Source organism: Sabethes cyaneus, chromosome 1 (assembly GCF_943734655.1).
Source record: "Sabethes cyaneus chromosome 1, idSabCyanKW18_F2, whole genome shotgun sequence".
NCBI lineage: Eukaryota > Metazoa > Arthropoda > Insecta > Diptera > Culicidae > Sabethes > Sabethes cyaneus.
In genome coordinates this window covers 162,060,639-162,079,322 of record NC_071353.1, presented here as the reverse complement: position 1 = coordinate 162,079,322, position 18,684 = coordinate 162,060,639, and the positions used below count along the sequence as shown (strand labels likewise).

The window sequence follows — 18,684 nt, the reverse complement described above, 5'->3', positions numbered from 1 at the left end:
GATTTGGGCTAGTGTAATGCAAAATAAACTAATATATGAATTGTTAGTTCTTGTGTGTAACTGTGACTTGTACTATTTACTAAATGTTGACAAATATTCATAGGCGTCAGACGATAGCTACAAAAATGTTACGCAGTTTAAGTAAAAGTCTTAATTTTGCCGAAAATAGCCTACCAAGCCGGATAATTGTTTACGGTGACTAAAAGTTCAGATCAGTAAAAGTAAAGTTATTTTAGTTTCTCTACTCTGAACCTTGAGCATCTTGATGTCCTGAAAGTAAACATAACATCTACTTGATTAAAACAGACTAAAAAACTTCAATTTGTATAATTAACACGATTACTTCCCCTTTATTTCTGTTTTTATCGCAAGACATAAAATTCGTTCATTTTTAAACTGAATGCTTTAACTAAAGCAAATACTTTATTGAGTTTTCTTTTCACCTAACACAATTATAATCTGTTTTTTTTTGTTCAGCATTAATTTCACTCTAATCCGGAATGTCTTTCCTTCCGTTTTTTTGCCGTTTCGTAGTGATTCTGATTCTGTTATGAATTTCGCAACGCTTCCAACCGACCGGGACGATGAAAGAAGAATCCCGACGACGACGACGACGTAATTCCGACATTCGATACGTTTCGTTTTGAGCACTGCACAGTAGCGCGACAAACAAACACTCATCATCATCATCGCACTACTGTACTGATGTTGTTGATGGTTTGATGCGATTATGATCTAGTTTGAATGCCGCTTTTTTTTTGCTTGTTATTTCCCTTCTCTAAGGGCTCGCAATCATCCTATATCCATCCGTTTTTCCAATTTCCTTGTTCAGTTGATGATGAGTGTCAGTCAAAAATCGGCCGACTTCAGGCCGGGTGCGAAAGCTGCTTGTTTATATTGTTACGAATGATTAACAACAGTCGCCGTTCTTCGGTGCCCTCTCTCTCGAAGGGTGTCCCTCTTCATTCATGAATCGTTGAAGTGGAAACAACCGTCACGGAACGAGAAAAAAAAAGTAGTGTGCTCAATAGGATTTAGAAGAACTATTTGATTCTTTTTTTTGCTTTATGCGCCTTAATATTATTCCGCTGGAAAGAACATATCTATTACATGGTACTTCAGCAAGCGAACGAACGAGACGAGGGTTCGTGCCGGAGGAGTTGTTATTATCGTCTGCTCCCAGGGGGTTGGCACAGCCAGCAGAGTACTTTATTAGCATTTTTCCGTGCGCCATTTTGAATGTTCCCTAGTTTTTTTGTTTCTGAAATCCCGTTTTTGTTGTTCCCGTTTCAGCCATTGTACGCGAGCCTGCGATACGTTGCGCGTGATTCTGACCACCTTTCTGGAGATGATCCGCGAAAACACGTATGGCGGTTGCACCATCGGGGTGGACATCAGCCGGGAGGAACGCTTCCGGAAGTGCGCCGAGTGCCGAAAGTGGCTCATAAGCATACGAAGCTTACCGGAGAACGCCAAAATTGGCACCAATCTGCAGCAGCTGCAAAACATGATCGTCGATCTGTGAGGTGAGCGACGGCTTTAATTGTTTGTTTTTTTCCTGATTTTAATTTATCCTAGTATGATTGTTCGTTCGATTGTGTTTCGTTTTCGCCTGCTTGCGAAAGAGTTCAGAACTCGACGAGCACACGATTGAGTAGCAAAAAAAAACACACAGAGCGGACTACACGCCCGCATGACTTAATAAAATTTATCGCTAACGTCACTAATTTATTGAACAAAGCCGCAAAACAAAAAAAAATGAAATTGTAAAACTGCAAATTTTAACACCTAACGTAATTATTTTAATTTTAAACTACAATCGCAAAGGGCGAGAATACACATTTACTTCGATACAGATTATTAATAAGACTGAGCATTTTAATTGAGTATGCAATTACTGAGGGCAAAATCATCCTAATTGAGCAGTAAAAATGATAATCTACATTATAGGAAAGCTACAATTAAATATGCAAAAATCAGCAGAAAGCAAATCGAATGAGCGAAAATGATCATTCAACGTGCAAAACTAACGAATTGAATCCTTCCAATCAATTCTCCAAGCTCAATCCCAAATATTAACGGCAGAATGGGGCAGTGGACTACTAAGCAAACGAAAAACGAAGCAAAAAAAAACACATGTAACGGGAAAGGTGATTTACTTAGTGCTTTACGAAACAAAAAGAAGGCGATAAAACTAAAATTGTGATTAACGTTTGAGCATTGCTTTAGCAATGCCGTAACCTTTTGGGATTAGTCCCTCCCTTAAGTATATGAAACATTAAACAAACAAACAAAAAAACTGTAAATTAGTAATCTAACAAATTCTTTTCCAAAACATTATGCATTTAAAATTAAAAAAAAATCGTTAAATCATGCCCATCGCATCATTATCATCATCATCGATTGTTCCCCATCCTAATAAGGCAAAAACATAGTATCAAGAAGATAAACAGAAAGTATGAATAGCAGCAGCAGAACGAGTTGATCTTTTTAAAAACAAAAAAAAAACAGTATAAACCCCGCTAAAACCCGTCCTGCCTGCCTGCCTGTGTCCCGGCGGGTGTAATTTTCGATCTTTTTGGTCCAGTATTAACAACCAATCATCCTATTAGATTACATTTATCCAACCATTGCGTTGTGTTCAAGCAATAGCTAGCTTTAGTTAAATAGAGAATTCAGCTTTTTTTCTTCCTATTACAGTATAATATCAAAACATCTCATAAATTTGCGAATTGTTAGTATTTCTGTTAAATTTTTATTAGGTAGCAACACCGTATTATTTAAAGAGGTTCAAAAGATGGGTCAACCTCACTCAACCCAGCAACCGATGCTTTTCGTGTCAATACTGTCAGAGTATTTGTATTTCATTTTTCACAATGTTTTCATCGAGTCTTCATCTTTTATCGATTAAAAAATTACTTTCGTGACCGGATAAAATGATCTATTGCAATGCGATCACCCATGTGCAGTTTAAAAAGCTTAACGGTAAAGTGTGAAATCGTCGGACCATTAGGAAATACCGTCAAAAATGCTAATGGCTCGTTATTAGGAAGATCCACTGATGTAAGCTATACAGTGTACTTAGAGTGAGGCTCGGAAAACTAAGCCATTCCCGCAGTTCTGTGTCTCTCCCAGTAAAAATCAGCTACGACCAGACTAGAATTCCATGCAAAATTATATTTTCAAATATCCCAGAACTAATCAAACCACGTGTTGGTAGTGCGAAGGGACAATGATTTTATCAGAACTAGGTATGATTGGAACCGTAAGCGACGATATGGACAATGCTAGCTTTGTTCCTCAATGCTAGCTGTTCCAAAAGGCACACAGGACATTCGCCTTGTCATTGACCTCAGAGGTACAAATCAATTCGAAGAGAGAAGTCCCTTTTGCTATGCCCGTTCTTGAATCTATACTGGCAAAGGTAAACGGTTCTACTTGCTTCCTAACCCTTGATTTATCTAGCTTGTTTTTTCACATACAGTTAGACACTCAACTAACTTTTTCACAGAGTTTAGATTTTGTTAGAAATGTTCGCCTGCCATTCGGTTTGTGAATGCTGCGCCAGATGGTTTCCAAAAAGTATGAACCACGAGCTGCAGGAGAGATCCCAATCGTACAGCTGGTGAAAGTTGGGAAACTACGGAGGCCGGCCACGTCGCAAGGATGCCGGACGATTGAGCCATGAAATCCGCCCTCTTCAAATACCCCACCGGCACCAGGAATAAAGGGGCCCAAGGGGCTACGCTAGATGGTTCCACTAAGTTGAAACTGACTTGCCTGTATCGAGACGCTCAACGAATCGAGCACAGCGGAGAGGAACTCTTGATACGGCACAAGAACCACCCCGGCTCTATGCTGTTAGAAGTAAGAAGTAAGGGTTCCAAGAGGTGTTGTAGAGGGTAATATTGGGTGTGTGCTCCGGAGTGGTAAACTGCCTGGACAATATCCCCATCTTCGGAAGAACAAAAGAAGAGCATGATGCTAACTTAGCGGAAGTACGTACGCGTCTTCAGCAGCAAAATGTAAAGTTGTATAACGACAAATACGTCTTGGGTAACCAATCAGTTGGGTTGGTTGGGTTTTTTACACCTATCTCTTGTGCCGAAGTCAAAAGTTTCCTTGGGTTAGTCAAGTTTGCGGACAGATTCAACCAACGAGGAGCTGATTTAGCGAAACGGCGAATTCAGACAAGTTCTATTGGACCTCCGAAGAAGGGAAAGAGTTCAACTATTTGCAAAACAACGCGTTAAAGAATAATCAAGTACTGGGTTACTACATTCCTACGGATGTGACAGAAATATACGTCGGTGCCAGCACGATCGGCCTGAGCGGGTGGTAGTGGAATACAACACAGGTAATATAATTTTTTATAACGGTAGTTTTCAACAATCGTCAGAACCAACAGTACTCAAATGCGCTGCACTCAAATGAGCATTTACTGAGTAAAAAACTGAAAATGAAGCCTGTTTTTAAGTTGATTTAGTGCTGTTTCAGAGAATCTACAGAGCTGCCACTTTCTGAAAAGTTTCAGAGCAATTCATAGCTATTTTAGTAGTTTGGTGTCAACTGTTTCAAAGCAGCTGCAGAGTAGTTTCTATGCAGTTCCAGAGAAGTTTCAGTGCAGCTTCAAAGCAATTTCAGGTCACTTTCAGAGAAGTTTTTTTTACTTGGGAGAAGCACTTTCTGAACAGTTTCAAACCAGCTTCCGAACAGTTTACGAATAGTTTCTGGACAGGGCTGAACAATTTCAAAGTAATTTTGAAGCGGTTTCAAGGGGTTTAAGAACACTTCCGGAGCCGTTTTGGAGCAGAATTAAAGCTATTTCAGAGAACCTTCAAAGTAATTTTAAAACACTTTTCGAGCTGTTTTAGAGCCGTTTCTGAGATGGTGCAGTGCGGTTTAAGAGCGATTTCAGCGTAGTTTCAGAGTAGCCTTAAAACAATCCCAGAACGGTTTCTGAATAGTTTCAGGTCTGTTTCTAGCTAGTTTGCGGGCATTGCCTGAGCAGTTTCAGATCAACTTTAGAACTGTTTTTGAGCGGTTTCACGGTGACTTCTGAGTCAATTTTGAGCAGTTTGGCGGTAGTTTCAGACAAATTTTAGAATAATTTCAGAGCAATTTCCAATTATTTTCCTAAACTTTTTTCGCGGAACTTTCAGAGCTGTTTTAAATGTGTTTCAGTGTAGTTTCTAAGAAGTTTTAGACAAATTTCAGAGCAAAGTTTCAAGTCAGTTTTTTAGCAGTTTCAGTAAATTTTTTGAACAGTTTGAGAGTAGTTTCAAAGCAATTGCCTATTTCAAACAAATGTCCGAGTAATTTTAAAGCAGCTTCAGGGTGGTCCCTGAGCAGTTTCAAGGCAATTTTACAGTAGCTTTTGAGAAAATTTAGAGAAGTTTCTGAGCAGTTTCTAAACAGTTTCGGGGTGTTTTAAAAACAACTTCGGAACAGCGCAGTTTATGGGCAACTAATGAGCAGCTTTTGAGAAGTTTCAAATAAATTTCAGAGTAGTTTCAGATCAGTTTCTGAGCAGTTTCAGTGAAACTTCGGAACAGTTTCAAAGCAATTGCGTAACTGTTCTAGAGTAGTCTAAGACCGGTTTCAGACAAAATTAGTGGTAGTTTCTGAGCAGTTTCAGAGCGGTTTTAGGGCAGTTTTATAGTAGTTTTTGAAAAAATTTAGAGCTGTTCTACGTCAGTCTATGACTAGTTTTTGCTCAGTTTTGGGGTACTGTCAAAGCAACTTCTGAACATTTCCATCGCAACATAGTTTTAGAACCTTTTTATTAGCAGTTTCTGAGCAGCTCTAGAGCATTTTCAGACAAATTTCAAGGCAGTTTCAAATCAGTTTCTGAACGATTTCAGAAAAGTTTGTGAATCGTTTCGGAGCAATTTTAGAAGCAGCTGCAGTTTTGTGGCGAATTTAGAACAGCTTAAATTCAGGTTCAGTTTCAAGATAGTTTAATATTGTTGGGTTTTATTCCTGAGGCAGCTTCAAAATAGTTTCTGAAATATTTTAGAGTAGTTCTGAAACAGTTTTAGAGCAGTTTCAACGCAGTTTCTAATTAGTTTCACAGAAGTTACCAAGCAAAAGCAACTTCAAAGCGGTTCTTGGGCAATCTCGGGCAGTCTCATTACAGTCATTATTGTTGAAAAAAGTATAGGATCGAAAAGATAAAACTATACTTTCTTCAATAATAATGTAGATAATAATTAGCTCCCAAGTAGCACACTGTAAGTCGATTTAGTTGTAGCAACCGAATTACGACTGAAATTAGTCATATTTAGGTTACCACAATAACTTTGTAACAACCGTGCTAGTAGGGCTCTGCCATTGCCTTTTACACTACTTTTTCGAATTTCGTTTCGTTGAGGGGCTGCAGTCAAATGAGCATCTACTGAGTAAAAAACTGAAAATGAAGCCAGCCCTTCTTTGCCCGATTGTTCGATCCTATTCTCGCCTTGTTTTTTTCTGAAATACTATAAAAACTTTTGCTTCCTTCTACAGTTCGATCCGTCGATTGTAAGAAAAACTACCGTTATAAATTCCTGATCTCATTACGAAGGTCAAAACAAAAACACGAGGTTGGTCTGCAGATAATGTGCCACGCACAATATTCTTTGTATCAAAACCCCTCTCACCTACGGAACAGGAATGTCGCGAAACACAAAAGGAGACTTGAACGTTTTAGCTCGTATTTACTTGGAAGATCGTTCATTATTCGAACGGATGCAGAAGCAAATGAATTCGTTTTAGTACATCCCGCGGGTTGGGAAAAAGAGAGCGATATCGCGTGCGGAATCGTGCGCCCTGCGACTCCAATATTATAATTTCATCGTGAAAGGGATATGTGGAAAAGCAGAATCCTTCGACGAAGCCGATTACAGTCACTTTCTTCTATACTTACTGGATGCATGTTCATTGTCCAGGTATCAACATCTTTGGCTCGAGCAGCATGTTCCTCTCAATCATGTGGATGCATGTTCGGTGAACGTCGCCTAAGGGAGAAGATAGAAAGCATTTCAGAGGAGGACAAGAACATGCAAATGTTGCTGGAAGCATTGATTTCCGATGATTGGCCTAAGGAAGTCCACACATATGAAGTACAGAAAAAGAACATCCATGCTCTTTGGGGGTAAAAAAATTGTGATTTTCCCAAAAAGTTTGGTCGTTTATGTGCCTGTAACTAAGATGGTCTACTTGGCTGATCTAGCTTTTTTGTCTCAACAAGCTTTATGCTTTATAGGTTTGTCAAACGAAGCGCGGCTGCCGTCAAGCAGCGAAAAATATAATCGATTTTATTGCTGCTTATAGCAGGGGGTCAGAAAACTACTTGAGCTTATAACATGACGCTTAAAGAGGTTATAAAAACCTGCTGGAAAGTGGACCACATGGTCGGAAGGCAGTTTTATAACTGTCATCAGAAGGTTCTATAGTGGAATCCCTAGTTTTATTAGCGGCTTTATGTAATTGGCAACAAAAAACAATATGAACGTAATAACGCTTAAATTGCTGCTTGGGATTCGCGAAATAGAAGAAAAGGGAGCGGTTTAGATTGAAGGAGAAATGGGACAGGTGAGGAGAGAGACCATAGAGTGGAGAAGATAGAGAAGACAGAAACGAAAGACCGAAGTGGAGAGTAGAAAAGACGGAAAAGGAGAGGACAGGAATGAGTGAGAAGATAGAGAGAAATATCGGAAACGAAGATAGAAAGACTTAGAAGAAAGTCAAGTAAGAAAGGAAAGATGCGAGCAGGCTTGTTTTTGCTCATCTTAACCATAAAGAGACACATCTGCTTCTCACAACGACCAAGTGCTTTTGCTTTCTGTTCAACCAATTGCTCTCCTGTGCTTCCAATGATGCTTGAATACTGTTTTCTCTTGCAACCACTCATCTTGCTCAGAAAAAGCACAACTACAGTTCAGAGCTAATCAGCAATCAGAGCTAATCTTTTCCTCACACACTGAAAGATAGAGACTATTTGCTCCGTATGCCAAAGAGAACATCGGACAGGAAATTATATGGACGGAAACGATTTGCTCCATGATCTTGAGAGCAGTCGTTCGATGAAATAAAACTCACAATCATTCGGAGGCAGAGCAAAGCACTGCAAAAGCAGAAAAACTCGCTTGTCGCTTGTCCGAGAAGGTAACATTCAACTGCAAGAGAGCAAATCGATTCGTCTTCTGCGCTTTGTCAGTAAAAAGCCGGGAATTGAGGTTTTTTTCAGAGCACGGCATAAGCCTGGATGGAAGAGAAGAGACGATAAAATCCAGAGAGAGAGAGAGTAAAGAATAAAGAAATAGGTAAAAGGAAGACTAGAAAGCAGAGAAAAAATAATGGAAGTATAGGTTGTTGAACAGAAAGAACAAGTTTTCTCAAATGTTCCACCGCGATCGACCGTGACATACATATGAAATTAAACACACTGTATTGCAGTACTACGTAAAGTGGTTGAGATTGGCTGCGCAAATCTGTGCCCTTTTAAAATCAAGCCCCTTAAAAACTGATTGAAAATTAGGCAAAAGCTGGAATAGCTCGAAAACTAAGAAAGGTAGAGCTGCACTTCTTTCAGCAAAAAAGTGTATTTTCATAGTATGTTAAACTTCGTGGAACATCAAAACTGCGCGGAAGTAGAACTAACCAGGAAAAATAAGAAAAACTGGTATTAAGGGGATACATTAGTTTGATGCACTATAACTTCTTTCCCTTAAGAGATAGGAGTTCTCTTTCTTCAACAAAAACTCTTTAAATAATATTTTGTACAACTTTTTTCGGGCATTGTTTATTACTGGCTTTAAATAAAAAAGTTAAATTGATTATTTATTGACCCACCCCCGGCGCTTTGCCGAGGGTTTCATCACTGGTCGTGATGAAGGCGTTCTTGATGCCGGTCCATTGCTCTTCGACGGTTCCACCAGGTGGCAACTCCGAGGCTCGAGATTCAAGTTGTTCGACCGAACGACCGAAAGATCTTAGAATTTCATAAAATGGATAAACTTATGAATAAAAACAAGTTTTTAAAAATTCAACGTTCCCTATTCCGTTAGCTGTATGGCCGGGCATAGAGGCCTGTATGGCCATACAGGACTTCCCCCTACTCTATTTTGCAAGTGTATAACTCCGTTTAAAACTTCCACATTTTACTTTAGAAATTTTCCGCCTTCAACAAAAGCTAGCTATTGTTTGTATCACATTTTCTGTTCAGTTAAGTAACTCATTTCAGTAAACTAAAAAAAACACGAATCGTACAAAACTTATTAGTTAAATAATCCCCAAACAGTATAGAGTGTGAATGAAATCACACTAAAAAAGACTAAAGCAAATCAGATTTTAGAATGAAACGGTTTTAGCACTGCGTAACAATTAGGAAGCACCATTGTTTTTGTTGGTATTAACACAAAGTTTGTTAGTTGAACTACCTTAAAGCGTTAGCATCATCCCTCTTAGTCCATTCCGCCATCATCCAAACGAGAGAGAGACAGCAAAGAAAATGGTCATAACATGACAGTATACTAAACCATGTAAAAAGTAGATAATAAAAAGTTCATCACATGACTAAAAACTCTTTTTAATGCGAAAAATTCGACAAAAAAAATGTGACAATATTGGCTAAACACTGTAAATAATAACATCCAAGCTCACATACTAATATAATTCATCAATTTTACGCTAAGGCATACTACAAAAAGCGCAAGCGAAGCGAGGTGATCTTTACTCCAAAACTAAAAATCATTACTAATAAAACGCGACATTATCACATAAATAAACGAATAAAAGTGCCTTCAAACTAGTAATTTCTCCATTAATGACACAAACACATGCAAAACACAACAGTCGAGAGCAAAGTAGGTTAGCGCAAAACAAAAGTAAAAAATAAAACTAAACAACAACATAATCAAGCAAAGCTCTAATGAAAGACAAGCGAAAATCTAGTGAGATTCGAGCGAACCTACCCTTAACAATCAATCAACCAACCAACCAACTAAGCAAAACAAACAGCTAATCGCATTTTAACAGCGGCTAAACAAACTAGGTTACTAAAACAGGCAAATTTGAAATTTGGCTAAGCAAAAGCAAAAATGAAACCATAGAAGAAGGATTTTTTATGTGTTTGATTTACTTTGTATAGAGAGAGAGGGAGAGGAGCAGCTGACAGACAAAGCAAAAGGTTTAAAACAGCGCAGGGAAGTGATTTTCTATTGTACACACACACACACACTAAAACCCACTCAAAATGATTATTAAAAATTTGAAAAAAAAACGTCCGCGAAGCGAAGTTTTCTAACAAAAAAAACGAATCAAACGTTCCGAATTCCGAGATCACACTAGAAACTCATTTCAGTTCGCAGTGTTTTTGTTTTCTCTTTTGTGAAAGTATACTTTGGCATTAGTTTATGTTCACTAGCGTGTTTAGACATAAACAACAGGAGGGGCAGCGCACCTTTCAGAAGAAGGTTTTGGCCTGGCAAAACGGAAAGAGTAATCGAAGGATGGCGAATTTATTATTATACTTATCACAAAAATACCGACCGATTGGGTTGAAAACTCCCTGACTGTCGGGTGCAGTGGGGTTTGAAATCACCGTTGAAATTGGACTTGGAAGTGGACTAGAAATAGGACTGTGCTCAGTCAGTAGGATTTTTGCACTAGCCCTGTAATTGTTCTGTACTCTAATTGCCGGCTGCGAAGTCTGTCGATAAAGAAGGGCCAAGTCTTAGAAAGGACGTTTAATCCCACGGCTTTGCTTTTTTCATACTAGACTTGAAATCAGAGTTTAAATTCTACTTAAAGTTGAACCCACAATTAGAAATCAATTAATCTTGAATTTGGAGTATATTTGAACTAAAAGTTTTACTTAAAACTGGACATGGACACGACATTAGACACGAAGTTTTACTTGAAATTAGGATTGACATTTTTCGTTTTATTCTCTTACATGTTTTATCTCTTTCTGGTCCCGTTTTTTCTCCTTTTTTGTGCCATTTTCTTAGTTTTTACTCTTACTTTTCTTCCATTTTTCGTCATTTTTTTCGTTCTCTATTTTTCTGGCCCGCCGTCCCATTTTTCTTATTTTCGGTCCTGCTTTTCTTCATGTTTTCATTGTTTTTTTTTCGGTTTCCGTTGTTTTTTTCGTATTCCGACATTTTATTTATCCTCTTTTTCCCTTTTTTCGTTTCCAGTTTTCGTCTTTTTATTACTCCTTTTATCTCCTTTCATTCTCGTTTTCATCTGTTTCGTTTTGTCTCGTCTCGTGTTTCCTTCTTTTCTGTCACGTTGATTCTGGCTACCTTTTTTTCCCTTTCCTTTTCAGGTTTCTATTTATTATCCGTCATTTTCTCTTCCGTTTTACTTCTTTAATAAATTTTTCCAGTTTTTCTACTCTTCTTTTTCTATCCCATTTTCTCAATTTTTGTCTCATTTTAATATGCCGTTTGACTTTCATATGCCGTTTGACCTCCGTTTCCTGTTTTCTTCGTTTCCTCTGCTGGTTTTCTTTTTGCTCGCTATTCTTTTCTCTTTTGTTTTCTGTTCCGTGTTCCCATTCTTCTCGTGTCCTCCTTTTTTCTCTCGTTTTTCCATTTTTCCCTTTTATTCCGTTTTCCGTTTTCGTCTAATCCGTTCTTCCTCTTGTTATGTCCTGCTTTTTCTCTTTTTCTGTCACGTCCTGTTTTTCTTTTCCGTTTTATTACTTGTCTTCCGTTTTCATTTTATCCTCTCCATATTCTTCTTTTTCTCCTTTTCCTCATTTACTATCCCGTTTTTACTCCTTTTCTGTCCAGGCTGTCCTCATTTTATTTATCTCTAGCTTTTCTTTTTTTTTTCTTTTTCTTTAGTCCATCTTTCTTTTCTTTTTTTCTGTCCCATTTTTTGTTCCATCTTTCTGTATTGTTTTCTGTTCTGATATCATCTTTCTTTTCGCGTTTGCATCTTTTTCTCCCTCGTTTTACTGTTCTCCATTTTTTTTTCTTTCTTTTCGCCTTTTTCTGCGTCTTAATTTTGCTCTGTTCCGTTTTTTATCTATTTTTTTTCCGTTTTTCCTTGTTTTCAGTCTCCTTTGCTGTCTCGTTTTTGTCACTCTTTCCCGTTATGACTTCCGGTCCGGGTTTGGTCTTTTTCGCTTTTAATTCCTTTTTTGTTTCGGTTTGTTCCGTTCTTTATCTTATTAAATGCTGCTTTTGCTTTCAGTTTTTCTCTTCATTTTTTCTTTGTATTTTTGTTCTGATTTTCTCACTTCCGTTCTCATTATGTTCTGCTTTCCTCTTTTTCTGTCTCGTCCGATTTTTTCCGTTTTACCCTTTGTCCTTCGTTTCTACTTTCCACATTCTTCTTTTTCTGTTCTCGTTTCTCCTTTTTCTCATGTTCTATCCCATTTGTTCTCCTTTTTTATCCTATTTTTCCCCTTTTCTGCCCAGCTTGTCCTCATTTTCGTTCCTCGTTTTCTTCAAACAAATCAAATCATTTTTCCTAGTTTTCCTTTAGCTTTTCTTTTTTTCTTTTGTTTTACCTTTTTCTTTAGTTCGTTTTTCTGTTCCATTATCCAAGTTTTTGTCCCATCTTCTTGTCGCGTTTCCCGGTTTTTCTCCCCCTTTTTCCTTTCTCCGCTGCTTCCTATTTCTTCTCATCTACTTTCTCATTTTTTCGCCCCGTTTGTTCTGTTTTGTTGTCTGTTTACTTCCGTTTTTCGTCGTTTTTGGGCTCGTTTTTCCTCTTTTTTCTCTTACGGTTTTCCTTTCTCCGCTGCTTCCTTTTTTCTGTTACGTTGGTTCTATTTTTGGCTCTCTTTTTTTCCTTTCCTTTTTATCATCCGTTTTTCGTCTTTCTCTTCCGTTTTACCTCTTTAATCAATTTTGCCAGTTTTTCTTGCCTTCTTTTTCTACCCCATTTTCCCAATTTTTGTCCCATCTTTATATGTTGTCACCTCTGTTGCCGTGTTTTCCTCGCTACTCTTCTTTGGTTTTTTCCGTTTTTTTGTTTTCATCTCTTCCGTTCTTCCTCTTGTCATGTCCTGCTTTTTCGTCGCGTCTTGTTTTTCTTTTTCGTTTTAATCTTTGTCTTTCGTTGCCATTTTATCGTCTCCATGTTCTTTTTCTCCTTTTCCTCATTTTTTATCCCGTTTTTCTCATTTTCTGTCCAGATTGTCCTCATTTTCTGTCCCGTTTTTTTCTCATTTTTTGTCCAGATTGTCCTCATTTTATTTCTCTCTAGCTTTTCTTTTATCTTTTTCTTTAGTTCATTATTCTTTTGTTTTTTTTCTGTCCCATTGTCCCATCTATCGTGTTTCCCTCTTTTTCTCTTTCGTTTTTCCGATTTCCACTTTTTATCTCCTTTTTTCACCTTTTTCTGCGTCCAGATTTTGCTCTTCCGTTTTTTTGACTATTTTCTTCCGTTTTTCCTTTTTTCCAGTCTCCTTTCCTGTCTCGTTTTTATCACTCTTTCCCGTTATGACTTCCGGTCCTGGGTTTCGTCTTTTTTCGCTTTTTAATTCCATTTTTGTTTTGTTTTGATCCGTTCTTTATCTTATTAAGTGCTGCTTTTCATTCTTTTCTGTAACATTCTGTTCTTTTCAGTTTTTCTCTTCATTTTTTCTGTCCCGTTTTTTTGTGTTGTGGTTTTCTCCTCCTTTTCTGTCTCGTCCTGTTTTTGTTTTCCGTTTCACCCTTTGTCTTTCGTTTTTACTTTCCATATTCTTCTTTTTCTGTTCTCGTTTCTCCTTTTTCTCATTTTCTATCCCATTTGTCCTTTTCTATCGAGTTTGTCATCGTTTTCGTTCCTCGTTTTCCCCTTTTCTGTCCAGTTTGTCCTCATTTTCGTTCCTCGTTTTCTTTCGTAAACATTTTTCTCACTTTTCCTTTACATTTTCTTCTTTTCTTTTGTTTTACCTTTTTCTTAAGTCCGTTTTTTTTATCCTTTATCCAATTTTTTGTCCCATCTTGTCGCGTTTCCCTTTTTTTCTTCTTCGTTTTTCCTTTCTCCGCTGCTTCCTCTTTCTTTTAATTTACTTTCTCATTTTTTCGCCCGTTTGTTCTATTTTTTGTCTATTTACTTCCGTTTTTCCTCGTTTTTGGGCCCGTTTTTCCTTTCTCCGCTGCTTCCTCTTTCTTCTCATTTACTTTCTCATTTTTTGCTCCGTTTTTTGTTTATTTACTTCCGTTTTTCCTCGGTTTCGGACCAGTTTTTTCTGTCTCGTTTTTTTGTCATTTTGTCCCGTTTGGGCTTTTCCCAGTTCCGGTCCCGGTTTTTGTCTTTTTTGCTTTTTAACTTCCGTTTTTCGATTTCATCTGCTCCATTGTTCCACTTACGTGCTGCTTTTCATCCTTTTTTATCGCATTTTGTTTTTCTTTTCATTTTTTCGCTTCATTTTTCTCTTTTTATGTCCCATTTGTCCTGTTCCATTTCCCCGCTCCCGTATTTTTTTCCCTTTTGTTTTCTTCTCCTATTTTGTCCCATTTTCTCTCCTTTTCTGTCCCCATTTTTTTTTTCTTTTCTATCATTTTTCTTTTCCGTTTTTCATCTTTTGCTGTAAAATACCGTCGTTGTTAGTTTTGTTTTCCCTCTTTTACCGTCCCATTTTCTTCTCTTCCGTCTCTTTTCTTTTTCATGTTCCGAACTCCCTCCTTCCTCTTCTTGCTTCCTCTTTCTTCTCATATACTTTCTCGTTTTTTGCCCCGTTTTTTGTTTATTTACTTCCGTTTTTCCTCGTTTTTGGACCCATTTTTTCTGTCTCGTTTTTTTCGTCACTTTGTCCCGTTTGGGCTTTTCCCGGTTCCGGTCCCGGTTTTTGTCCTTTTTTTTTGGTTTTTAACTTCCGTTTTTCGATTTCATCTGCTCCATTGTTCCACTTATGTGCTGCTTTTCATCCTTTTTTATCGCATTCGGTTTTTCTTTTCATTTTTTCTCTAGATTTTTCTCTTTTTATGTCCCATTTGCCTTCTTTTCCTGTTCTATTTTCCCTCACCCGTAATTTTTCCTTTTTTCTTCTCTATTTATACCGTTTTTCTCCTATTTTGTCCCGTTTTTTCTCCTTTTCAGTCCCCATTTTTTCTCGTTCTCAGTTTTTTTAAATTTTTTTTATTTTCTGTCATTTTCTCTTCCGTTTTTCATCTTTTGCTGTAAAATACCGTCGTGTTTAGTCTCGTTTTCCCTCTTTTACCGTCCCATTTTCTTCTCTTGCGTCTCTTTTTTTTTAAGTTGCGAACTTCCTCCTTTGTTGTCATGCTTTTGGTTTTAGTTTCCTGTTTTTCATGCCGGCGTTTTTCTTTTTTGTGTGTGTCGTCTTTTTCTATCTCGTTCGTCCAGTTTTTGTCACGATTTGCTAGGTGCTCTTTTCCGTTTTTTCTCCTCCTGGCTTATTTTTCCTAAATTTTTCTTAAAAATGGAAATAACCTGGTTTTAAATTGGACTTGAAACAAGACTGAAACTGATTTGCGTTCGCAGTATTTTTGTTTTTGCTTGTGAAAGTACTTCGACCTCCTTAGTTTATTTTCAACAATTTGAAACTTTGTTTACAGTAAATATTCACCCGCACTACAAGACGGTCCGGTCCGGTGATAATAAATGAGTAGGCAGCTTAAAATTTTATTGGCCACCTTCAAAGGTTCTCTGCCGCCATGTAGGTCGATGGTAGAAGCAAAAACAAAATATTTCTACTTTCAGGTCAGGCAATAAAAACGGAGCGGAACGAGCTCATCAGCACATTCGGAATCGATGTGTGTTTGTGTGCATGAGGATGATGATGATGTGTAAAACGACTGCAATAATTCCTAATTCGACTGTCCTTTTTCCCTCTCCGACGTCGTCGAAGGTTCGTTCCACCGCCGCCGACCGGTTTATTGTTCTGTTCGCAGACGGTGACCCGCGTCAAATGGTAAAATAAATCTCATTGTCGAGGAGAGTTTTAATTTACGGAGCAAACATTCACCGGTCCGGGCTCATTTCACGCTGTCATCATTCTTTTCGGAGGTATAAATTCGATACAAGGTAGCACGGATTCTGTGACGAGCCGAAGAAGCTTCCGAAGGCATGTTCAGTTTTTGTTTTTTTTTCTTCAAAGTTCCTTCAGGCCCATCCATGACCGGTGTTTACTCCGATGTTGCCGTTGAAAATATGATACATTACCTTAGCGGACAAAGGAAACAAAATGACACCATCCTTCACGTATGACTCTCGCAGCCGATGCTCGATGGGCTCGAGCGGGAATTATCCGAAGGAACTTCAGATTAATGGGTCGATTTTCAAGAGTTCTATTCAAAATATTTTCTATTCAAGACTATTTATAATAACAGGCGGGTTCCCCGGCACTGACTTTCATTGATGGCTGCATTGTGCTTGTAGCGAAGAAGTTGAATCACTTCTGGAGTGGAAGAATTGGGTACTCTCGTGGAACCGATTAACGAGTCAAATGAAGTTCTTAATACTTACTTAATAGCCAATCATAAATTTTTGGACTTTGGGCGATTCGTAACAAAGCATTGGCAATTTAAATCGGGAAGGTGCAATTCTCGATCTCCCAACAAATCCCTTTTAATTAGAAATCTTTTAACCGTAGGTATTTATCTCTTTCTAACTAAATATTTACCGTCTCACAGAGTGATTTACTTACCCTAATTTAGAAATCCTTTCCTATTTTTTGATCAATTAGAAAACTTAAAAAGCAAAACAACTCCGGCGTCCAACGACGAAAGAGACTACACACACGTGACAGCCACCACGTACCGTGAGCACGCAACGCTGCCATTAGGAATAGGGACTAGGGAACCAGCGTCACAGAGGTTCACATTGTAACGTCAATCAAACAGTCAGCCAGCGGTGTTTTCCACTGAAGGAACGGACCAGGCGGCGATGCGATGATGCTGATCGCGTGGCATATTCGCAGTCCCAGCATGCCATGAGATACGACGACGCCGCGCGGCGCGGGTGTCGCTTCTGTTCTGTTCCGTAGTTACCAGGCAACTTACCGGTACGGTTTTGTTTACCCTCGCGCCCGCCGGGCTGCTTTTGTTTGGTTATGCTCCATCAAGATTTTCATCAGATCCTTTTGTTCGTAGGGAGTTCGTCGCCTACGTGCGCGTGTCGCGCTGTTTTAGTGATTGAGATAATTATGCTAAGCAGCAGAGTGATCTTCGAGCACGGTTTTTTTTTTGTTGTTGAGCCTGTTAATTGATTGACCGTGTGTGTGCTTATAAACGAGAAGACGGGTGTGAACGCAAGCTATTATACAAATAACTAGATTTAACCCAAGAGGAGTATGCAGAGATTATTATCATCCAATCGTCGTAGTTTTGATTGATTTGTAAGTAAGTTTTTTATACATTTTTTAGGATTATTAGGGGTTCGGGCCGGCAGTAATAATACCATGAACTCATGATGAAGTCTTCAAGCTAAAAAACCGTAGCTTATGGCATTGCTTCACTGCCCATGAATGAAAATGAAATTGAGAAAAATGCAATTTTATTACCTTTGTCTGTAAAATAGGTTTTACACGGTAAAGATAACCCCTCATGCATACCGGAGCCAAAAGGAGCCATGCCGTTGAATTGAAACAGCGATATTTGTGGGACCAAATTCCGTCCGGCAAACATTTTCAACGCAGTAGCCATTTTTCATTTATAAACCCAAGGAGAGTTGACAATCCAGGTAAAAATTTGGCTAACGTGCATACGTTGTCAATTATCTCGCGCTAGGGAGTCTTCAAAATGGCTTTGAACTATTTAAAACAGCACGGAAGCACAAGTGGGGACGAAGTGGACGACGAAACAACTATTTCGTGCAGCCCGAAGAAGTTGCCAACGAAAGTGTGACGTTCAAGCATTTGAAAATAGAGTAGGATGTTGCAAATTGATGATAAACGTCTAGGCAAATTTACAGTAGGAAGAAGCAACTTCACCATGCCGTCGTTCATGGGAGATGCGAATCCTGCCGTCTAGGCTGTAACTCCCAAATATATAGAGAAACTAGACAATCAGGATAATTGACAGAAAACTTCATTTGAGTAAAAAAATTTCATCAGAGAATTAATTGGTTAACGGATTGTTTGCTGAGACTCGATGGGAGGAACTTCTTGCTGGTTGTAGTGCAGATGAGGCTGTGTCACGATTTTACGAACATATCTACAGTACACTTCGCGATGCTGTCCCTATGAAACAACATTCTCGGCAGCGTGGTAGTAAACAACCGTGGTGGAACAGTCAGCTACGGCATCTACGAAACCGACTTCGCAAGGCTAGGAAGAAATTCTTTCGCTCGAGAGATGAAAGGCACAAAGCTGAGCTGCGTGATATTGAGAGCGAATATAACTCACTTCATGCGCACTGCTTTCGTTGCTATATTCGTCGTATGGAAGACAACATAAGGCATGACCCCGCATCGTTTTGGAGATATGTAAGGAATCGGAAACAACAAGGCGGAATCCCTCAACGTGTGTGCTATTTCGACAATCAAGCAGAGTCACCGTTAGAGTCTGCAAATTTGTTCTCGTCCTTCTTTCGAAGTGTGCAAAGTAATAACCGACCACATTCGTCTGAAGAGTATTTGAGCAGTTTGCCGCTATTCGATCTGAACATGCTGATGTTTAACTTTTCGCTGAGAGATGTGGTGCTGAAGCTGCAATCAATTGACGCATCGAAAGGCGCCGGTCCTGACAAACTGCCACCACTCCTCTTCAGAAATTGTGCTACGACGCTT

General features: G+C 38.6%; 1 protein-coding gene across 1 annotated transcript in view; it reads left to right on the top strand.

The window, feature by feature from the left end:
• Positions 1 to 10,226, top strand: part of LOC128733105 (katanin p80 WD40 repeat-containing subunit B1) — a 34,740-nt gene extending 24,514 nt beyond the window's left edge. The window contains exon 5 of the mRNA XM_053826721.1: positions 1,294 to 10,226. Within this exon, the coding sequence (XP_053682696.1) occupies positions 1,294 to 1,525 (232 nt within the window). The 3' untranslated portion in view covers positions 1,526 to 10,226. The remainder of the gene's footprint in view (positions 1 to 1,293) is intronic.
• Positions 10,227 to 18,684: the final 8,458 nt, after the last annotated feature.